This window comes from Leptonychotes weddellii, chromosome 2, assembly GCF_054177405.1.
Source record: "Leptonychotes weddellii isolate Sample4059 chromosome 2, ASM5417740v2, whole genome shotgun sequence".
Classification (NCBI taxonomy): domain Eukaryota; kingdom Metazoa; phylum Chordata; class Mammalia; order Carnivora; family Phocidae; genus Leptonychotes; species Leptonychotes weddellii.
In genome coordinates, this window is record NC_138370.1 from 82,503,501 (window position 1) to 82,521,050 (window position 17,550).

The window sequence follows — 17,550 nt, forward strand, 5'->3', positions numbered from 1 at the left end:
CCCCCCCCCCCCCCCCCCCCCCCCCCCCCCCCCCCCCCCCCCCCCCCCCAGCCCGGCGATGGGTATTAAAGAGGGCACGTACTGAATGGAGCACTGGGTGTTATACGCAAACAATGAATCATGGAACACTACATCAAAAACTAATGATGTAATGTATGGTGATTAACATAACATAATAAAATAAAAAAAAGAGAGAGAGAAAAAATAAATAAATAAAATACTGTTCTCAAAGTCTTTTCCCAATTTCCCCAATTGTCCCAATACAGCTGTTCCCCACTGCAATCCAGGATCAATTAAGGATTAGCCACTGCATTTAGTTATATGTCACTTCATTGTTCCTTAGTCTAGGACAATTCTCCAGCCTTTTTTTTCTTTCATAACAGATAACATTTTTGGAGAATCTAAGACAACTATTTTTGCACAATGTTAAAACTTGGCTTTAAAAGAAATGATTTGGGCTTTTTGTACCTCATCTAGCATATAGGTTTCACCTCTGGATTTCACTCTGGTATTCTGAATCTATTTTTTAACAGAACTTATTTAAAAATCAAGCAGAGAACTGTAGAGTTGGAACTGGGCTCAGATATATTTGCTCAGATCTCTTTGATTATAGATGAGAAAACTGAAACCCAGAACAGTTTGGCAACTTGCTCAGAGCAAGGTTTAAAATGGAGCTCTGACCTCATTCTACCACATTACCACATTGTAGATAGCTCCCAGGCCATCTTCTGTCAGATGACAAGAAGCGTTCAGACCATTTTTATACATCGAGTAGAAGTTTAAAATATTGCCGTTAGATAGTTCCAAATTTAAATGTTAAAAAGTCTCCTATGGTATTCTTTATAAATCAGCACTCCTCTTCTCTTACTGCTTGAATAACTGTTTCAGCTGCCATAGATACAAATCAGGTAAAACAACTTTTTCTGGAACAAGTCCACCTCAGTTAGTTCTGGCCAGGCGGGAATGAAGCCCCACCCAGGCTATGTGAGAGATGGAAGGATCATGCTCTTGAGTCAGTTTCAGTTCCTTGAGTTATTAATTCTGCAACCTTGGAGAAATCAGTAAATCTCTCTTAGATTCTTTTTCTTCACATACAAAATAGAAACACAATTATTGGTATCTTACAAACTGTTATGAGGAATAAATGAAATTACTAAAGGAAATGATATTAGCAAAGCACCAACATACTGCCTGATATGTACAAACACTAGTTCCCTTCCCAATTCTACTCCTGTCCTCCCTGAGCCTCCTATGAACCCCTTAGTTTACATGGCTGGTAGTTAGAAGCTTATACTTTACCCCCCTTTCAACACTAATGATGTAAGAAAAATGTGGTTTACTAATTAACATTACTCCTAGCTAAAGGAATTTTAACTATGTTCTAAATCATTATTAAAGATTCATCATGCTAAATGCTGGTGCTTGCTTTTGAGTACAACACAGCTATAATACCAATTCTGCTAGTAAAACAAACAAATGCATACATGTTTATACTCAAGGGGTTAAACTAGAATAAAATATTCCAAAATATTTATCATGAATATCCTCAGGTGATGGGATTTTCAAAGATTTTGTCCCTTACTTCTTCATATTTTCCAATTTTTACAATGAACATGTATTACCTTTATAATAAGAAGAAAGTTTATTTTCTTAAATAGAAAAGATTTTAAAAGATTTAAAAAAGATTTTAATAATATACATCTTATGACGGGGTTATATTCTCAAATTATATGCTGTCAAAATCACTCTGAGCTTACATTAGGAAGGCGAATGTGCTGGAGTATAACATACTCTCTCAATACGATAAATTCAAATAACTCAAAACAGTTTTTCTTCCATTTTCAAAACAAACGGCTGTTTCTTCATTTAGGCACAAGATGTACAAATTGGCACGTAAAAGCCATGTGCGTGCGTGCGTGTGTGCATGTGTGTGTATGTGTGTATTTAAATGCAGAACCACACTTAATGCAGCAAGATGCTCACGCCATAAAAGGCAAACTGGGCCAACAGCAGATATACGACTCCTACTTCCTACTTAACGAGGACATGTAAACAGTGGGTGGAGTTGGACCAAAATATTTAAATCATTCATTCATTCATTTTTTTTTTTTACTTCTAAGTATACATAGCTGAATTTGCAAATGTTAATTAAACATAAGTATAATGTGACTCCACTGAAAACGTAATTTTTTTTGGAAGATAGAAGAGCCGGGGTTGAACTCTGGCAACACTGGCAGACACCTGCTACTGCCAGAGGCAAGAAAGGAGGAGCCCGGACCCGGGGCTGACGTGTGGCCAGTTTACTTGGGTGAAGCTGTTTCAGTTGTTAAAATACTGTAATTCTTCATTACTGATTGGTAAGTAGCTGCTGTCTGGGCCCCCTGAGGTGCCCTAGTACCCTGGCTCACCCTAGGCCCTCTCCACATCTGACAACCAAAGGGGACAACAGTATACCCTATTTCAGCATTATGGCTGGTGTTTGCCTGATTGTCAGTATTTCAAACACCAATCTGTCTCCATCGACATCTCTTTATCCATTCATAGGCACTGCTGGTCACTGGCTGCCATAGTTATTCTAGCACTTTCATTTTGCATTTCCAAAGATAGCTACTTTTACAGAGCATCCATGTGTGTCTTTGCTGTGTGTGTATGTGTTTTAAGAGAAAGAAGTGAACATAAGGGAAATGCTATTTCTTAGACAATAAAGAATTTCATCATGGGTCCTACTATTTCAGAATCTCAAATCAGATGCAGGAAGATTCTGTTTTATCAGGGATTCTGTTCTTCATCCTGATCAATCCAGAAAGTAATTCCTCCTCGTTTTATAGAATATCTAACCTATCTAAAGCATATCATCCTTCTTACCCCTCAAAAGAGAGAAAGCTAATTCCTGATACTAACAAGAGCAGAGCATTCATAAACAGAAAGTACAGCACTTTCAAAATACATCTAATGACCTAAAAATGTCATCTATGATACAAAATGTCAATGCTTAGACTATCAAAATAACTATTATGAAAGAGATTTATTTTTACCTACAAGGAATGAAAAATAATTCACTAAGTAGCTAAATAAAAGCTCAGGAATAAGGCTAAAACTAGATAACAGAAAAAAAATCAAGAAAATAGTATAATTAGTTTTTTTTTCATTTCTTTTTTTAATTTAATTTAATTTAGTTTTTAAAATAAATAAAACCACATTAAAAAAACTTTATAGGAATAGTGATTTTAATAAATCAGAGAAAAGAAAATTCCATGACTGTTTAAAATGACTTCTTTAGGAAATGGATCATCATCAACATATATAGTAGTCATAAAGGCAGGCTGGTCATTATATTTTTTTTTATTATTGTCATTATTCCTGCTTTACACAGGAGCTTTATTTGCAGATATTTCTCTCTTTTTAGAATAATCTCCAAAAGCTAAAAATGTTAACAAGAGCTATAATTTTTTAAATAGTCAAGTATGTAAGTGTAACTCACCTTATACATGATAACTTTCAGAATCTTAAAAATGAAAACAGTACAGGATGTCTTTATTTTCTGTAATTCATCATAAAATACAAAAAAGACTGTTCATACCTGCATAGGTCCAGGAATGCAAGATAGAACTCTCTCTATGTTCTCAGAGGTCACATCAACATCATTCACAGCAACAAGAACATCACCTGAAAACAGAATAACAAAGGTCATTGTATGAATATCCAAAAACCAAAAAGATCTAGAATTGGAACATTAAAAGCATCTATTCCAACCTCTTCAAAATACTATGGAACTCATTATTATTATACAGCTCATAGCAGCAGAGCTAAGTTCCCTCTCCATTCTTTTCTTATATTATAATACAGGCCAATGTTGTGCCATAACTACAATCTATGGATATTTATTTATTTTTTTTTAGAAGATTTTATTTATCTATTTGACAGAAAGAGACACAGCGAGAGAGGGAACACAAGCAGGGGGAGTGGGAGAGGGAGAATCAGACTTCCCGCGGAGCAGGGAGCCTGATGCGGGGCTCGATCCCAGGACCTGGAATCATGACCTGAGCCGAAGGCAGATGCTTAATGACTGAGCCACCCAGGTGCCCCTACAACTTATGGATATTTAAAGAGATGAATATTCTCATTTTGGATACAACTGGGAGAATTATGTAAATTCAAAGGACAAATACAAAATTTGTAGCATAAACCAAGTACTGCACTTAGCAAAATTGAATCTAATCACTTAAAGACACAGTAAAAAAAATTGGCTGAAATTTTAATTAAATCCATGTGGTACATCATAACTCAATATGCTGTGGCATTCACTGCTATTATTGATCTGTGTCTACACTCAGCTCTTTGTTTCAAAGGCCCCAACCGTAACAAAATCCACAGCATGTTCTGCATGCCTGTGTGGCTCAGTTGTTGGGTGTCTCTGCCTTCAACTCAGGTCATGATCCCGGGGTCCTGGGATGGAGTCCTACACTGGGCTCCCTGCTCAGTGGGGAATCTGCTTCTCCCTCTGTCCCTCACCCCCACTCGTGCTCCTTCTCTCTCTCAAAAATAAATAAATAAAATTTAAAAAAACCCAACAAAAACAACAAAATCCACAGCATGTTTTGGTAAAAGCTCCTTTTCCATGGGTTTTCTTTAAATGTGTATGTTTATCAAATTTGGGGGCTTTCATAAAATAAAGATCAGTGTTAAAATGGAAATTTACTTTTGTAACATAATTAGAGATAATATCAAAATAACTGAGTTTTATTAATAGAAATATATACACACCAAGGTTATTTTTTATCATTCCTAAACATACCATTAAGAAATGGACCAAATAATTAATATTCATCTAACATATTTTTACTGAGCACCTACTGTGTGCCATGCACTGTTCTAGGCACCATAGATAGAGAATTGAACAGAACAGACAAAAATCTCTACCGTCATGGAGCTTCATACTCTGGGGAAAAAAATTATAAACACGTATATGGATAATAGTGTTGGTAGACGATTCGCCATCAGTCTCTCATGTTTTTGTACATCTTTCAAGGCAAGGCACTGAAGTCCTTGTTCTGGATTATTTTTTCAAGGATGGTTGTGTAGTGAACAGCCTTGGACAGTAGTGCTGTAGGGAGTAACCATCTGAAAACACGTCTAACAAAGTTCTAAAAGTAGGAGACATACATGTATTGTCATAACATATGAAAATTAATTTTAGAGTGAGTGTAGTATACATAATATTTTAAAATGTTTAGTAGAAAATTTTCTCCTTCTGTAAGAGAAGTGTTATATCCACTTCTCATTCTCCCAGATATTTGTTTTCCTCAAGTTTTTGTCAGCAACTCTGTGACTCAGAAACGGCAGGCTTCCTGGACATCCTATCACTTCAGTGGGCAAAGTTCTTTCTCAGCAAGCACACAGAGTCATTAGGATGCCCTGTCAAAGGCTGAAAGGAAATGAACTGCATGAAATTGTTTGAACCGCTAGGTAAGAAATGCGAATTACTGATGGAAAATTTTATCAAGATACATTCAAAAGTCAAATGAAATAGAAAGAGGTGAAATCAGTTTAAAACAGTGCTTAAATCAATTCCTCAATGTAAAATTAGTCATTTGAGAAAATCGATCATTGCATTCCTGAGCATCTACTTAATATCAAATGTGTACTGAAGGGCACCAAGGGCTATGAAAGTACATATGTCAAAGTTTGTTTACTACTCTATTTATACTATATGCAAAATGAATATACAGTTTAAGAAATTATTTTTAAAATAAAACTATTACACATAAATATAGAAAAAAGAAAAGATATATATACGTATATCTATAAAATGTTGCCTTTGGGTGTATGGGCTTTTTCTTTTTTTGCTTTATTTTCTAAACTGTCTACATTAAACAAATATTACTATTATAAAAACAAATTAAAACTCATTATTTTACTAAAAAAAACCCCACTGTGGTAGGCAGATAATGGTCCCCTAAAGTTGTTCACATCCTAATCACTGAAATCTCTCAATGTTACCTTACATGGCAAAAGGGACTTGGCATGTTAAGGATGTTGAGATCGGGAGATTAAGTGGCCCAATGTAATCACAGGGTATTTATAGGCAGGAGGCAGGAGGGTCAGAGTCAGAGAGAGATTTGAAAATGCTACACTGCTGGCTTTGAAGATGCAGGAAGGGACCACAAGACAAGGAGTTCAAGTGGCCTCTGAAAAGCTGGCCGAGTAACGGGATTTCTACCCTAGAGAATCCATAAGGAATGTAGCCCTGTGGATACTTTGATTTTAGTGCAAGAGGGCACATTTTCGACTTCTAAATTCCAGAACTGCAAGATGATAAATTTGTGTTGTTTTAAACCACTAAGTTTGTAGTAATTTGTCACAGTACCAATAGAAAATGAATACACCTGCCTAAAAATACAAAGCAGTCTTGGCTAAGCACCAAATGAGAATCATGGACCATGAATGAAAAAGAACAGGCCTGGATATACAAGGTACAACGAGGTCATTGGAGAAAAAACTAAATCAATCTTATTAGAAGGAGGGATTTATGCACAGAAGGACTGGAAATGTGTATGTGCCAGTGGGGTGGGATCAGACTGAGTTTAAATTGGTCTTTTAAATTAAGCTGAATTTGACTTCAGGGGGAAGAAAATCTCACTTTTTTGAAACACATTTACCATACTGCCATGTTATACATTCAAGTTAATGCATTTACTGTCAAGACATTTACTGAAAAATCCTTAAATTTTGAGAGAATTAACTTTATTATATATTTTTTGAGTGCCAATATCAATCCCTCATTTATAATATGCGGGCATAAGCAGAAAATTACGGTCTCTCCTGATCTATCATTCTAGAAATCCTTGAATAATAGTGGCTCATATATTGTAACTATCATTCAAAACATTTGATTAAGTTAAAGATCACATTGCCTCATGATGCCGGATAAGAAACTGGTGCAAGGTTTTTATTTCTCATTAAAACAGAAAATAATACTACAGAAATGTTGAAAAATTATTGATGACCCCAGCACTTTTAGCCATAATTATTTTCGCAAATTATTTTTAGTCTTTACTTACATTGACACAAATGAGGTATAAAGGAATTTCATCCTTTTAAACCTCTCAAGTAATAAGAATTTTTATGTTGGTACATAGTGTTTAGATTACAATTTTTAATAGCCAAATAATGCAGACATTTATTAAATTATAATTCAAATAACCATACTCCAGTTTGACATTTTCATGCTTTTTATTTTTATTCTTACTTAAAAAATGCTTAAATAAATGTTTTCATGCACATAGTTTTCCTTCTTTTACATCTGGGTTCAGCAAACTTTCTGTAAAGGGCCAGATAAGTAAATATTTTAGGCTCTGCAGGCCATATGGTTTTTGTTGCAGCCACTACTCTACTCTGCAACTGCAGTTCGAAAGCAGCAATAGACAATAAACGTATGAATGTGGCTGTGCTCCAATACAATTTTATTTATGAACACTAACATGTGAATTTCACATAACTTTCATATGTAATAAAATACTGTTCTTTTGATTTTTATTTTTTAATCACTGAAAAGGTAAAAACCATTCTCAGTTTTCAGACTACAAAAATGAATGGTAGGACTGATCTGACATACAGGTCATGGTTTACAGATCTGTTTTAGATTATTTCTTTTGGATAAGTGTCCCAAAATGGATTAAATGGTTAAGTGGTACACTGTTGTAGCTTAATCCTTATTTCCAAATTACATTTTGGAAGGATTCAATAATTTCTTTTCTTTTTGGCTTCAAAGAGAAATCCTTCGGCATTCCCTCCACCCATTCAAGTGAAGCACTACAGCAAGTGAAAGAGTTTTGTGAATAGAAATCAGGACTTGTAGGTCCCAGCTTTATCACTGACTGCCCTCTGTTCTTGGTAAATCACGTAATCCTTCTGGTACTCATTTGTAGAAGGAAGTAACTGCACCAGAAACTCTCTAGGAAGGCCTAAAAACTCTAATTCTATCTTTGCAATGAAGTCACTGCTTGTTTCTTTCCTTTACTACTGGGTCAAGTACCACAGGTAAAATGTGGAAAAGAAATGATGTGAGGGAGGAGAGACAGAAAAGCACAGCGGAGTTACTTTCGTTAACAAAATTGAAATACTGGGGCACCTGGGTGGCTCAGTTGGTGAAGCGTGTGACTCTTGGTTTCAGCTTAGGTCATGATCTTGGGGTTATGAGATCGAGCCCCACAATGGGCTCCATGCTCAGCTCGGAGTCTGCTTGAGATTCTCTGTCCCTCTCTCTCCGCCCTTCTCCCGGCTTGCTCTCTCTCTCTCTAAAATAAATAAATAGGGATGCCTGGGTGGCTCAGTTGGTTAAGCATCTGCCTTTGGCTCAGGTCACGATCCCGGAGTCCTGGGATTGAGCCCCACATCTGGCTCCTTGCTCAGTGGGAGTCTGCTTCTCCCTCTGCCTGCCACTCTCCCTGTTTGTGCTCTCTATCTCTCTGACAAATGGACAAATAAAATCTTTAAAAATAATAATAAATAAAAATAAAATAAATAAATCTTTAAAAATAAAGGGAGGAAAAGAAAATTGAAATGTTTCAAGTATTACAGAAGGTGAAAATAAAAATGTGTATCAAATAACAACATACAAAATATTAGAGAATAAAACCATTCATTAGGTACTCACAAAAAACCAAACCTATCTTCTTAAAAAAGCACTTCAAATGTTTTAACTGGAAACAACCAGAATGTCCATCAACAGTGAAATGGAAAAATGAATATACAATGGAATACTACATAGCAACAGCCTGGATATTTCTCACAGATTATAAAATAAAGAAAGTGCAAGAGAACACACACTTTATATTTCCTTTTTTTGTAAGATTTTATTTATCCATTTGACAGAGAGAGACACAGCAAGAGAGGGAGCACAAGCAGGGGGGAGTAGGAGAGGGAGAAGTAGGCTTCCTGCTGAGCAGGAAGCCCAATACGGGGCTCAATCCCAGGTCCCAGGTCCCTGGGATCCTGACCTGAGCCAAAGGCAGACGTTTAACGACTGAGCCACCCAGGCGCCCCTTTATACTTCCTTTAAATGAAGTTTAAGAAGGGGTAAAATTAAAAAAAAAAAAAAGAAGAAGAAGAGGAGGAGGAAAAATCAACTCTGTTAATAGAAAACTTGACTTTCAGAAGGGAGAGGGTATTAACTGGGAGGAGGCACCACGGAGCCTTCTGGGTACTGGAAATGTTCTTTATCTTGATCTGGGTGGTAGTTACACAGGCATATAACATATGTCAGGATTTGCTGAATGTACACTTAAGATTTGTCCATGTTATGAATATATGTTATGCCTCAAAAAGATTTTTAAAAAGTAAATAAACTGCAAAAAAATTAAAAGAGAAATAGCACAAATGTGTCATATAAAACAAAGTTATTCAGTGATCACAGGTGAGAACATTAGAAGTTGCACAAAAAGCACTTAAAATAAAAACTTTGTTTTATTGTTGAGCAGAAACATTCTACAGGGATATGTATGTCTACAACATTAATGTGATTTCTTTAGCCCTATCCTTTCCAATCCTTAAAAAACACCTAGTTAAAATGAGTAAAAATGGGTCATCTTGAAAAAAAAATCACCAAGGTGATACGCAGTTTCTAGGATACAGGTAAAGAGGATATGCTTTGGTCTAGGGATAGAGGCTGGCTACCGGTAATTAAGGAGCAATCAGCTGTCAAACTTTTTTTTTTTTTTAAGATTTATTTATTTTTTTGAGCGAGAGAGCACATGCACACTCTCATGTGCATGGGGGTGGGGAGGAGCAGGGAAGGGGCAGAGGGAGAAGGAGAGAGTCTTAAGCAGGCTCCACGCTGGGCATGGAGCCCAACATGGGGCTTGAACTCAACCCTGAGATCATGACCTGAGCTGGAAATCAAGAGTTGGATGCTTAACTGACTGAGCTGCCCTGGTGCCCCTCAGCGGTCAGTCTTTAAGAAAAACTCAGAAATAAAAAATAAAGATGCAAGTCAGCAGCAAGAACAGCAAAAATGGCACTAGAAAATGCAGCAAAACCCCCAAAACCCCAGGAAAGGAGAATCAGAATAGAACAGAGGTCTACTGTCATGAAAGGAAAGAATGAAAACAGTCACCAGTCTGTGTTGCCCAATGCACTTTAGTCAAAGGAGGGTCATTCTCCAGCTAGACAATGGCAGAAATCACCCCAGCAAACTGCTTTACCAGGACAAAGTTTTCAAGATCCTCCTGCCTATGGGGTTACCTCACAGTTCAACCACAGACTTCAGTGTAAAATGAAACCATGAAAGAAACAAATGAGAAAATTCAGTGCTGGGGGATTATCAAAGTCACTATGATATTAAAATTGTCCATTATTTATTCCCAAAGTATGTAACTTTAAAAATATACAACATCACCATAAAGTTAAAAATCTGAAAAAAGAGAAAACCAACCACCTATAACGTCTCCACACAAACCCAACACTATTAGCATTTTGCGGTATTTATATTTACTTCCAATTGTTTTCCCTGCACATAGTTTTCTACATAGTTTATGCATTTATTTAATAAATGTTTTTGAGGGCTTATTTATCAACCAAGCATTTTGCTATGCACCAAGGATGAAATAATCATTTTATTTTGACAAATCTTTTTTTTTTACTTATTGGTAAATCAGAAACTTTTCCATTATGAAACTGAAATCATGAACTTCATTTTTCTGCCTTTTCATTGCTATTCATACACATGCAGAAAAGTGTACAAACTATAATGGTACAACAATAAATTATCAAAAAGTGAACATACCCACGTAACCACACTCAAGTCAGAAAGTATACTATCAGCATCCTGTGTATCTTTAAATTATTTTAAAGATAAACAACAGGACTACCTAGCAGCCTCTTCCTCTCTATAGTTCATTCTCTTCCCTCCCATACAGATGGTGCAAAAAGATCAGGTCTAGAGGTAAGGGGCATTCCTAGAGGGTTCGGCAGACTGGAGTGAGGATCAGGGGAAAGGAAACATGGAATGGGACACTCACTGACCATAACCACCTCTCCACTAGGTTTCAAGGGAAATGGGTAAAAAGAATTTTAGAGATTTGTCTACAAATCAGTCCAATTAGGTCCTGAGCAGAGGCCCCAGATAAATATAGGAGTTACGGTGGTTGATAACAACCAGGCAAGATGTCATAAGCATGAATTCTGGCATCCTCTGACAGAACGAAAAGAATAAACCTTAGAGACATTTTACAAAAAAGGAAGTTGAGCACCTGAGAGAATGTAAGCATGATATTAGCTTCTGTTCCAGCTATCCGCTGCTGTATAACGAATGACCCCGAAACTTCGGAGTTTAAAACAACCACCACCATTTATTATCTTTCCTGGTTCTGGGGTTGACTGGGCTTAGCTGAGGTTTTCACTTGGGGTTCCCTCTGTGGTTGCAGACACATGGTGGTTGGGGCTGGAATTTTCTGGAAGGCTTCTTCACTCATGTGTGGTAGCTGATGCTGCAGGGTGGCTGAGGCCTCAGCTGGGGTGATCAGCCAGAATAGTATTCATGGCCTCTTCATATGGATCGGCCTTGCTCACACAATGGCAACTGGGTTCCAAGAACACCAGGCAGAAGCTGCATCCCCTTTTATGATCCCTATACTCTGAAATCACATAGTACTACTTAAGCTGTAGTCCAGGCCCACAGTGGTAGGGAAGGGAGGACACAAAAACTTAACTCTCCATGGGAGGAGTATCAACACTGCATTGTTAAGAAGAGAATGTGGAGATCTTGTTGCAACCATTTGGAACACACACTGCATAGATGCTCTTCCTATGTGATTCATTCTTGTAAACCCTATCATGGCACTTATCATACTATGCGAAACTGCCTGCTTATTTCTGACCCACCTCCTGCACCACAGTAGGAGCTTCTTAAGAGGAGTGAGTGGATCCTTAGAGTAATCTTTGTATTCCTGACACTTAGCAGATGCTCAAAAATTTTGTGGACTCAGTGAACAAACAAATGCAACTTAGACTTAAAGAAATATTTTTAAATGTTTCTAAGGTAGCTATAAAAGTTTCTGTATCTAAATCTGGTAGGCTGAGTCAACTTTAAAGACTGCCAGCTTTTAGATTTGTTAATAACTTTTAAGTTTCATTAATAATATATTCTCACATTTGACTAATATAGCTTTTACCTAAGTAACGAAATTGCCTCTAACTCAAGCATTATATCCAACAGCGGAAAATGTATCAGCAATACAAAATGCTCCCCTTAATATATATTCAGAATAACTTTCGGATATATTTTTTTTTCCCTTCAAATTGATGAGATATTTTATGACAAGCACCCTTAAAAGGAAATTTATGTATAACATCACTGTTGCTAAATATGCCAGACGAAACAGTTTAAAACCACTCCAAGAACTTAGTGTACTCAAGTGCAAACATACAATTTAAAAGTATTTTTATTCATAAATTACATATTTTTATATCATGCTATTGGATATAGGTCATTCAAATCTAAAATATCACTGTAAAATTAACTTATTTTCTTTTTCTTGTCAGCAAACATAACCAAGATGAAATAAAATGATATAATTCAAAACTCAAAAATTAGTTAAGCTATTCCTTGGCCTAAACAAGGCACACACATATTCAACTCACCAAAGTACTTATTTTAAGAACATCATGCCTTGTAGTACACCATGATTAACAATTTCACTACTGTCCCAAATATCATCAAGCAGTCCTTAATCTGTTAAGACTTTGGATATAATTGTTTTGATCACGTCTCACAAGGCATCACTAATCATGAATCTCTGCAAACAAGCACAATGTTCACCAGCAACACTTACCAATTAATATCTGACCACTCTTCATGGCAGAGCCTCCTGGCAGCAGGCCATGGACCACAAGTCTCTCTCCACTGCCCTGTTTTCCACTTTTTTTCCAGCTCCACTTGGTCTGATGGATAATCCCAACCAGGACTTCCAGAAGCTTGAGCTGCTCTTTGGCCTTGGTCACAGTTAACTTTTTGGGGTTTACATAAATATTCACATCCTTGTACCGCTGTTGGACAACAACTCCTGTTTTCTGATTGGATTGATGCTTTAGAATGGACACCGGCCCATTGTCATTACTATTTTTTTTATTGTAGCGCTTAGGTAGAAGACTTTTAGTTTTTAAAATTTTGGTAAACCGCTTGAGTTTAGGTTCATACTTTTTTCCTTCTTTGTAATCATCCTCTTCAATTATAATCTCATTTTCACTGAACCTGACATGGTTCACTGTAGGAGTCTCAGGAAGGAGGCTTTCTTCTTCATCCTCACTCAATTCCAAATAAAATAATTCTCCATTTTTCTGCACACTGTCCAGCCATTCAGGTTCAACATCACTGTGAAAAATAGAAAAGATACTCTGAATAGCAGCCAAACATAAGAAAAATAGTTATGTCTTTCAGGCACTGGGGGTGCAGGGAGGTGGGAGGAGGTGAAAGTTCTTTGATTCTTTCAAAGTCTCCTTACTATTTCTGATTTATTATAAGCATCAACATTATTTTCTAGGACACTTTTTAAGAGTCTTGAAGAAATGGGGTTGGAGGAGAGGGTATCAAAAAAGCATAGTGATAGAAAACAAAAAAAGGAGATGGCCTCCTTCTGGAATCTAAGGGTTTTTGTTTTTGTTTTTTTTTCATTTTAATTCAGCCCTTGTAAGGTTATTTTCCACTTTAGACAATTTCATTGGACAATAATTTACATTAATAGTTGATTGTGCAATTATATCCAGACATAAGCCATTTGGAAATTGGACATAAAAACATCCTATTTGCATAGAAACTTCAGCATGGCTGTCATGTTAAAATGAAAGCTAAAGCCTACCATTATTAATACGATTTGTTTATACAATATATTTTCAAAAAACAAACATTCACCTCACCATAAACTAAAATCTCTGAAAACAACTAGTTTATAATCACATTTATAGTCATTGCTTCTATAGCTTATAATTTCCATAAAACTCCTTTTTATGAATAATTGTAGTAAGAAAAGTAAACCACATATTACATAATTCATCATGTGATTGTTAAAAAAAATTTCAACTGGGAAGTAGGCCATTGAAAAAAACAAAAGTACTTCTACTAAAATGACTGAAACAGCATTAAAAAACAAAATGCTCATCTTTTTTTTTTTTTTTTAAGATTTTACTTATTTATTTGTTAGAGAGAGACACAGCGAGAGAGGGAACACAAGCAGGGGGAGTGGGAGAGGGAGAAGCAGGCCTCCCGCTGAGCAGAGAGCCTGATGTGGGGCTCGATCCCAGGACCCTGGGATCATGACCTAAGCCGAAGGCAGACGCTTAACGACTAAGCCACCCAGGCGCCCCTAAAATGCTCATCTTAAGGTAACAAACCTAATCACAGACTCCACCCTGCCTGTTTAGTGTTATGAACACTTTACCTTTCAAACTGCTATTTTTTAAAGCAAACTGGTTACAGTGGAAGATATGTTAAGAGAGCTGTAATATTCTGATGTAAAAGGGTATAATTTGTATTCTAATCATTCCATCAAATAGAAGACATTTCCGTTTTCTGCAGTGTTTATTAGCAACTCCGGTTCTTTTAACTTAACAGTCAACTGTCTCTCTAGGGGAGCCTGGGTGACTCCGTCGGTTAAGTGTCTGACGCTTGAATTCGGCTCAGGTCATGATCTCAGGGTTGTGAGATCCAGCCCCGTGTAGGGCTTGGGTACTGGTGTTGGGCTCCACACCAGGCTTGGAGCTTGCTTCAGATTCTCTCTCCCCCTCTTCCTCTGTCCCTCCCCCCACTGCATGCACACATGTGCTCTCTCTCTCTTTCTCTCAAAAAAAGTCAACTGTCTCTCTAAAAACTGTGAAAATTAATTTAAAAAAATGCACTATTCTATTACTCAACTCTGAAATTAACCACCTATCTCATCTGTGGCTGGCAATTAATTCAGGATTTTCAACTATATATTAATGGTTAAAGAAAGGCATACCTAACCCCAAATATCAAAACCAGTATTTCTTTGGCACTTGTTGGTTCCCAATGTGGGGCATCGTGTTAGCACCACTTAGCACCAGGTATTAACCATTTATCAGATGTTTCAACCATATCCGTTTGTAGCCACAGAAATTGGTATTTATTAACTCTGTAATTCTACTCTGAAGAATCTAAATAACTGCCTCCAATCATAAAAAATTTAGGTAAGTATGTACCATAATTTAAAATGGCACAATGTACATATCATGGTTATACACAATTACTTATGAAGATACGTATCAATTTAAACAATGAATGAAATCATTTGCTTCATAATCTCTTTTAATCTAGTATATTATTTGTATTAAATATGTGACCCCAAAGAAATACTTTTTCCCCTATGTTAAACATGAAGATGTTTCATCTTATCTCTAAAATTTGAATGAGAACCAACCACTTTTTGGCTATGACTTAAAGATGGCGGGGGGGCACAGGACATTCAATCATGGAGCAAATGAACAGTGCCAGGTGCTTGGAAGGTACTAGAATTGTAATGATTAAAACATCAGTCCTTCCCTTGTCTAGTGGGGAAGAGAAAGTGAGAAAGAATTCACAATAATACACATGGTAAATGCAAAATAGAGGTCACCTAGTTTAGCCTGGGATTGAGGGTGAGGGCAGGGAGAATTTCTGGTAGAGGATACACAGAAGTAAGTTTTAAAAGAGTAAGTGGTTGGTGATGGGGATATGGAGGCCTGAAGGGGAAGAAGAAAAGACAATTCCAAGCAGAAATAACAGCATAAGCAGAGGCCTTGAGGGACTGTCTCTATGCCTATGTGGACAACTAAAACTAGTCTGGCCTATGCAGACAACTAAAGAAGGAACATACCTCAACATCATAAAGGCCATATATGAAAAACGCACAGCTAATTTCATCCTCAAAGGGGAAAAACAGAGCTTTTCCTCTAAGGTCAGGAACAAGAGAGGGATATCCACTCTCACCACTGTTATTTAACATAGTACTGGAAGTCCTAACCTCAGCAATCAGACAACAAAAAGAAATAAAAGGCAATTGGCAAAGAAGAAGTAAAACTTCCACCATTTGCAGACAACATGTTACCCTATGTAGAAAACCTGAAAGACTCCACCAAAAAATTGCTATAATTGATATACAAATTCAGTAAAGTCCCAGGATACAAAATCAATGTACAGAAATCTGTTGCATTTCTCTACACCAATAATGAAGCAGCAGAAGGAGAAATTAAGGCATTGATGCCATTTACAATTACACCAAAAAAAAGATAATTAGGAATAAACCTAACCACAGAGGTAAAAGATCTGTACTCTGAAACTATAAAACACTGATGAAAGAAATTGAAGATGACACAAAGAAATGGAAAAACATTCCATGCTCATGGATGGAAAGAACAGATATTGTTAAAATGTCTATACTACCCAAAGCAATCTACACATTTAATGCAATCCCTATCAAAATACCACCAGCATTTTTCACAGAGCTAGAACAATCAATCCTAAAATTGTATGGAACCACAAAAGACCCCAAATAGCCAAAGCAATCTTGAAAAAGAAAGGCAAAGCTGGTGACATCACAATTCCAGACCTCAAGTTATATTACAAAGGGGTAGTGATCAAGACAGTATGGTATTGGTGGAAAAACAGACACATAGATCAATGGAACAGAACAGAAAACCCAGAAATGGACTCACAACTATATGGTCAACTTATCTTCAACAAAGCAGGAAAGAATATCTAACAGAAAAAAGATAGTCTCTTCAAAAAATGGTGCTGGGAAAACAGCCAATGTCAGAGAAGTTGCTGCCTGTGCAGAAGAATGAAACTAGACCAATTTCTTACACCATACACAAAAATAAATTCAAAATGGATGAAAGACCTAATGGATGAAAGACCTAAATGAGACCTGAAATATTAAAAATCCTAGAAGAGAACACAGGCATCAACTTCTTTTCTCTGACATTGGCTGTAGCAACTTTTTTCTAGATAGGTCCCCTGAGGCAAGGGAAACAAAAGCAAAAATGAACTACTGGGACTACATCAAAATAAAAAGCTTTTGCACAGCAAAGGAAACCATCAACAAAACTAGAAGGAAACCTTCAGAATGGGAGAAGATATTTGCAAATGACATATCTGATAAAGGATACGTCCAAGATCTTAAAGAACTTATCAAACTCAACACCCAAAAAACTAATAATCCAGTTAAGAAATGGGCAGAACACATGAACAGACATTTTTCCAAAGACATACAGATGGCCAACAGACATATAAAAAGATGCTCAACATCACTCATCATCAGGGAAATACAAATCCAAACCACAATGAGATACCACTTCACACCTGTCAGTATAGCTAAAATTAACAACACAGGAAACAACAGATGTTGGTGAGGATACGGAGAAAGGGGAACCGAACCCTCTTACACTGCTGGTGGGAATGCAAACTGATGCAGCCACTGTGGAAAAAGTATGGAAATTCCTCAAAAAGTTAAAAATAAAACTACCATATGATCCAATTGCAGTACTAGGTATTTACCTAACGGA

The 17,550-nt window shown here is 36.7% G+C and overlaps 1 protein-coding gene across 1 annotated transcript in view; it reads right to left on the reverse strand.

Annotated features, from left to right (window-relative positions):
• INTU (inturned planar cell polarity protein) overlaps positions 1 to 17,550 on the reverse strand; it is a 56,274-nt gene that overhangs the window by 27,848 nt on the left and 10,876 nt on the right. The window contains exons 2-3 of the mRNA XM_081813119.1: positions 12,831 to 13,369; positions 3,581 to 3,666 (exon numbers count right to left, since the gene is read on the reverse strand). Of these exons, the coding sequence (XP_081669245.1) occupies positions 3,581 to 3,666; positions 12,831 to 13,369 (625 nt within the window). The remainder of the gene's footprint in view (positions 1 to 3,580; positions 3,667 to 12,830; positions 13,370 to 17,550) is intronic.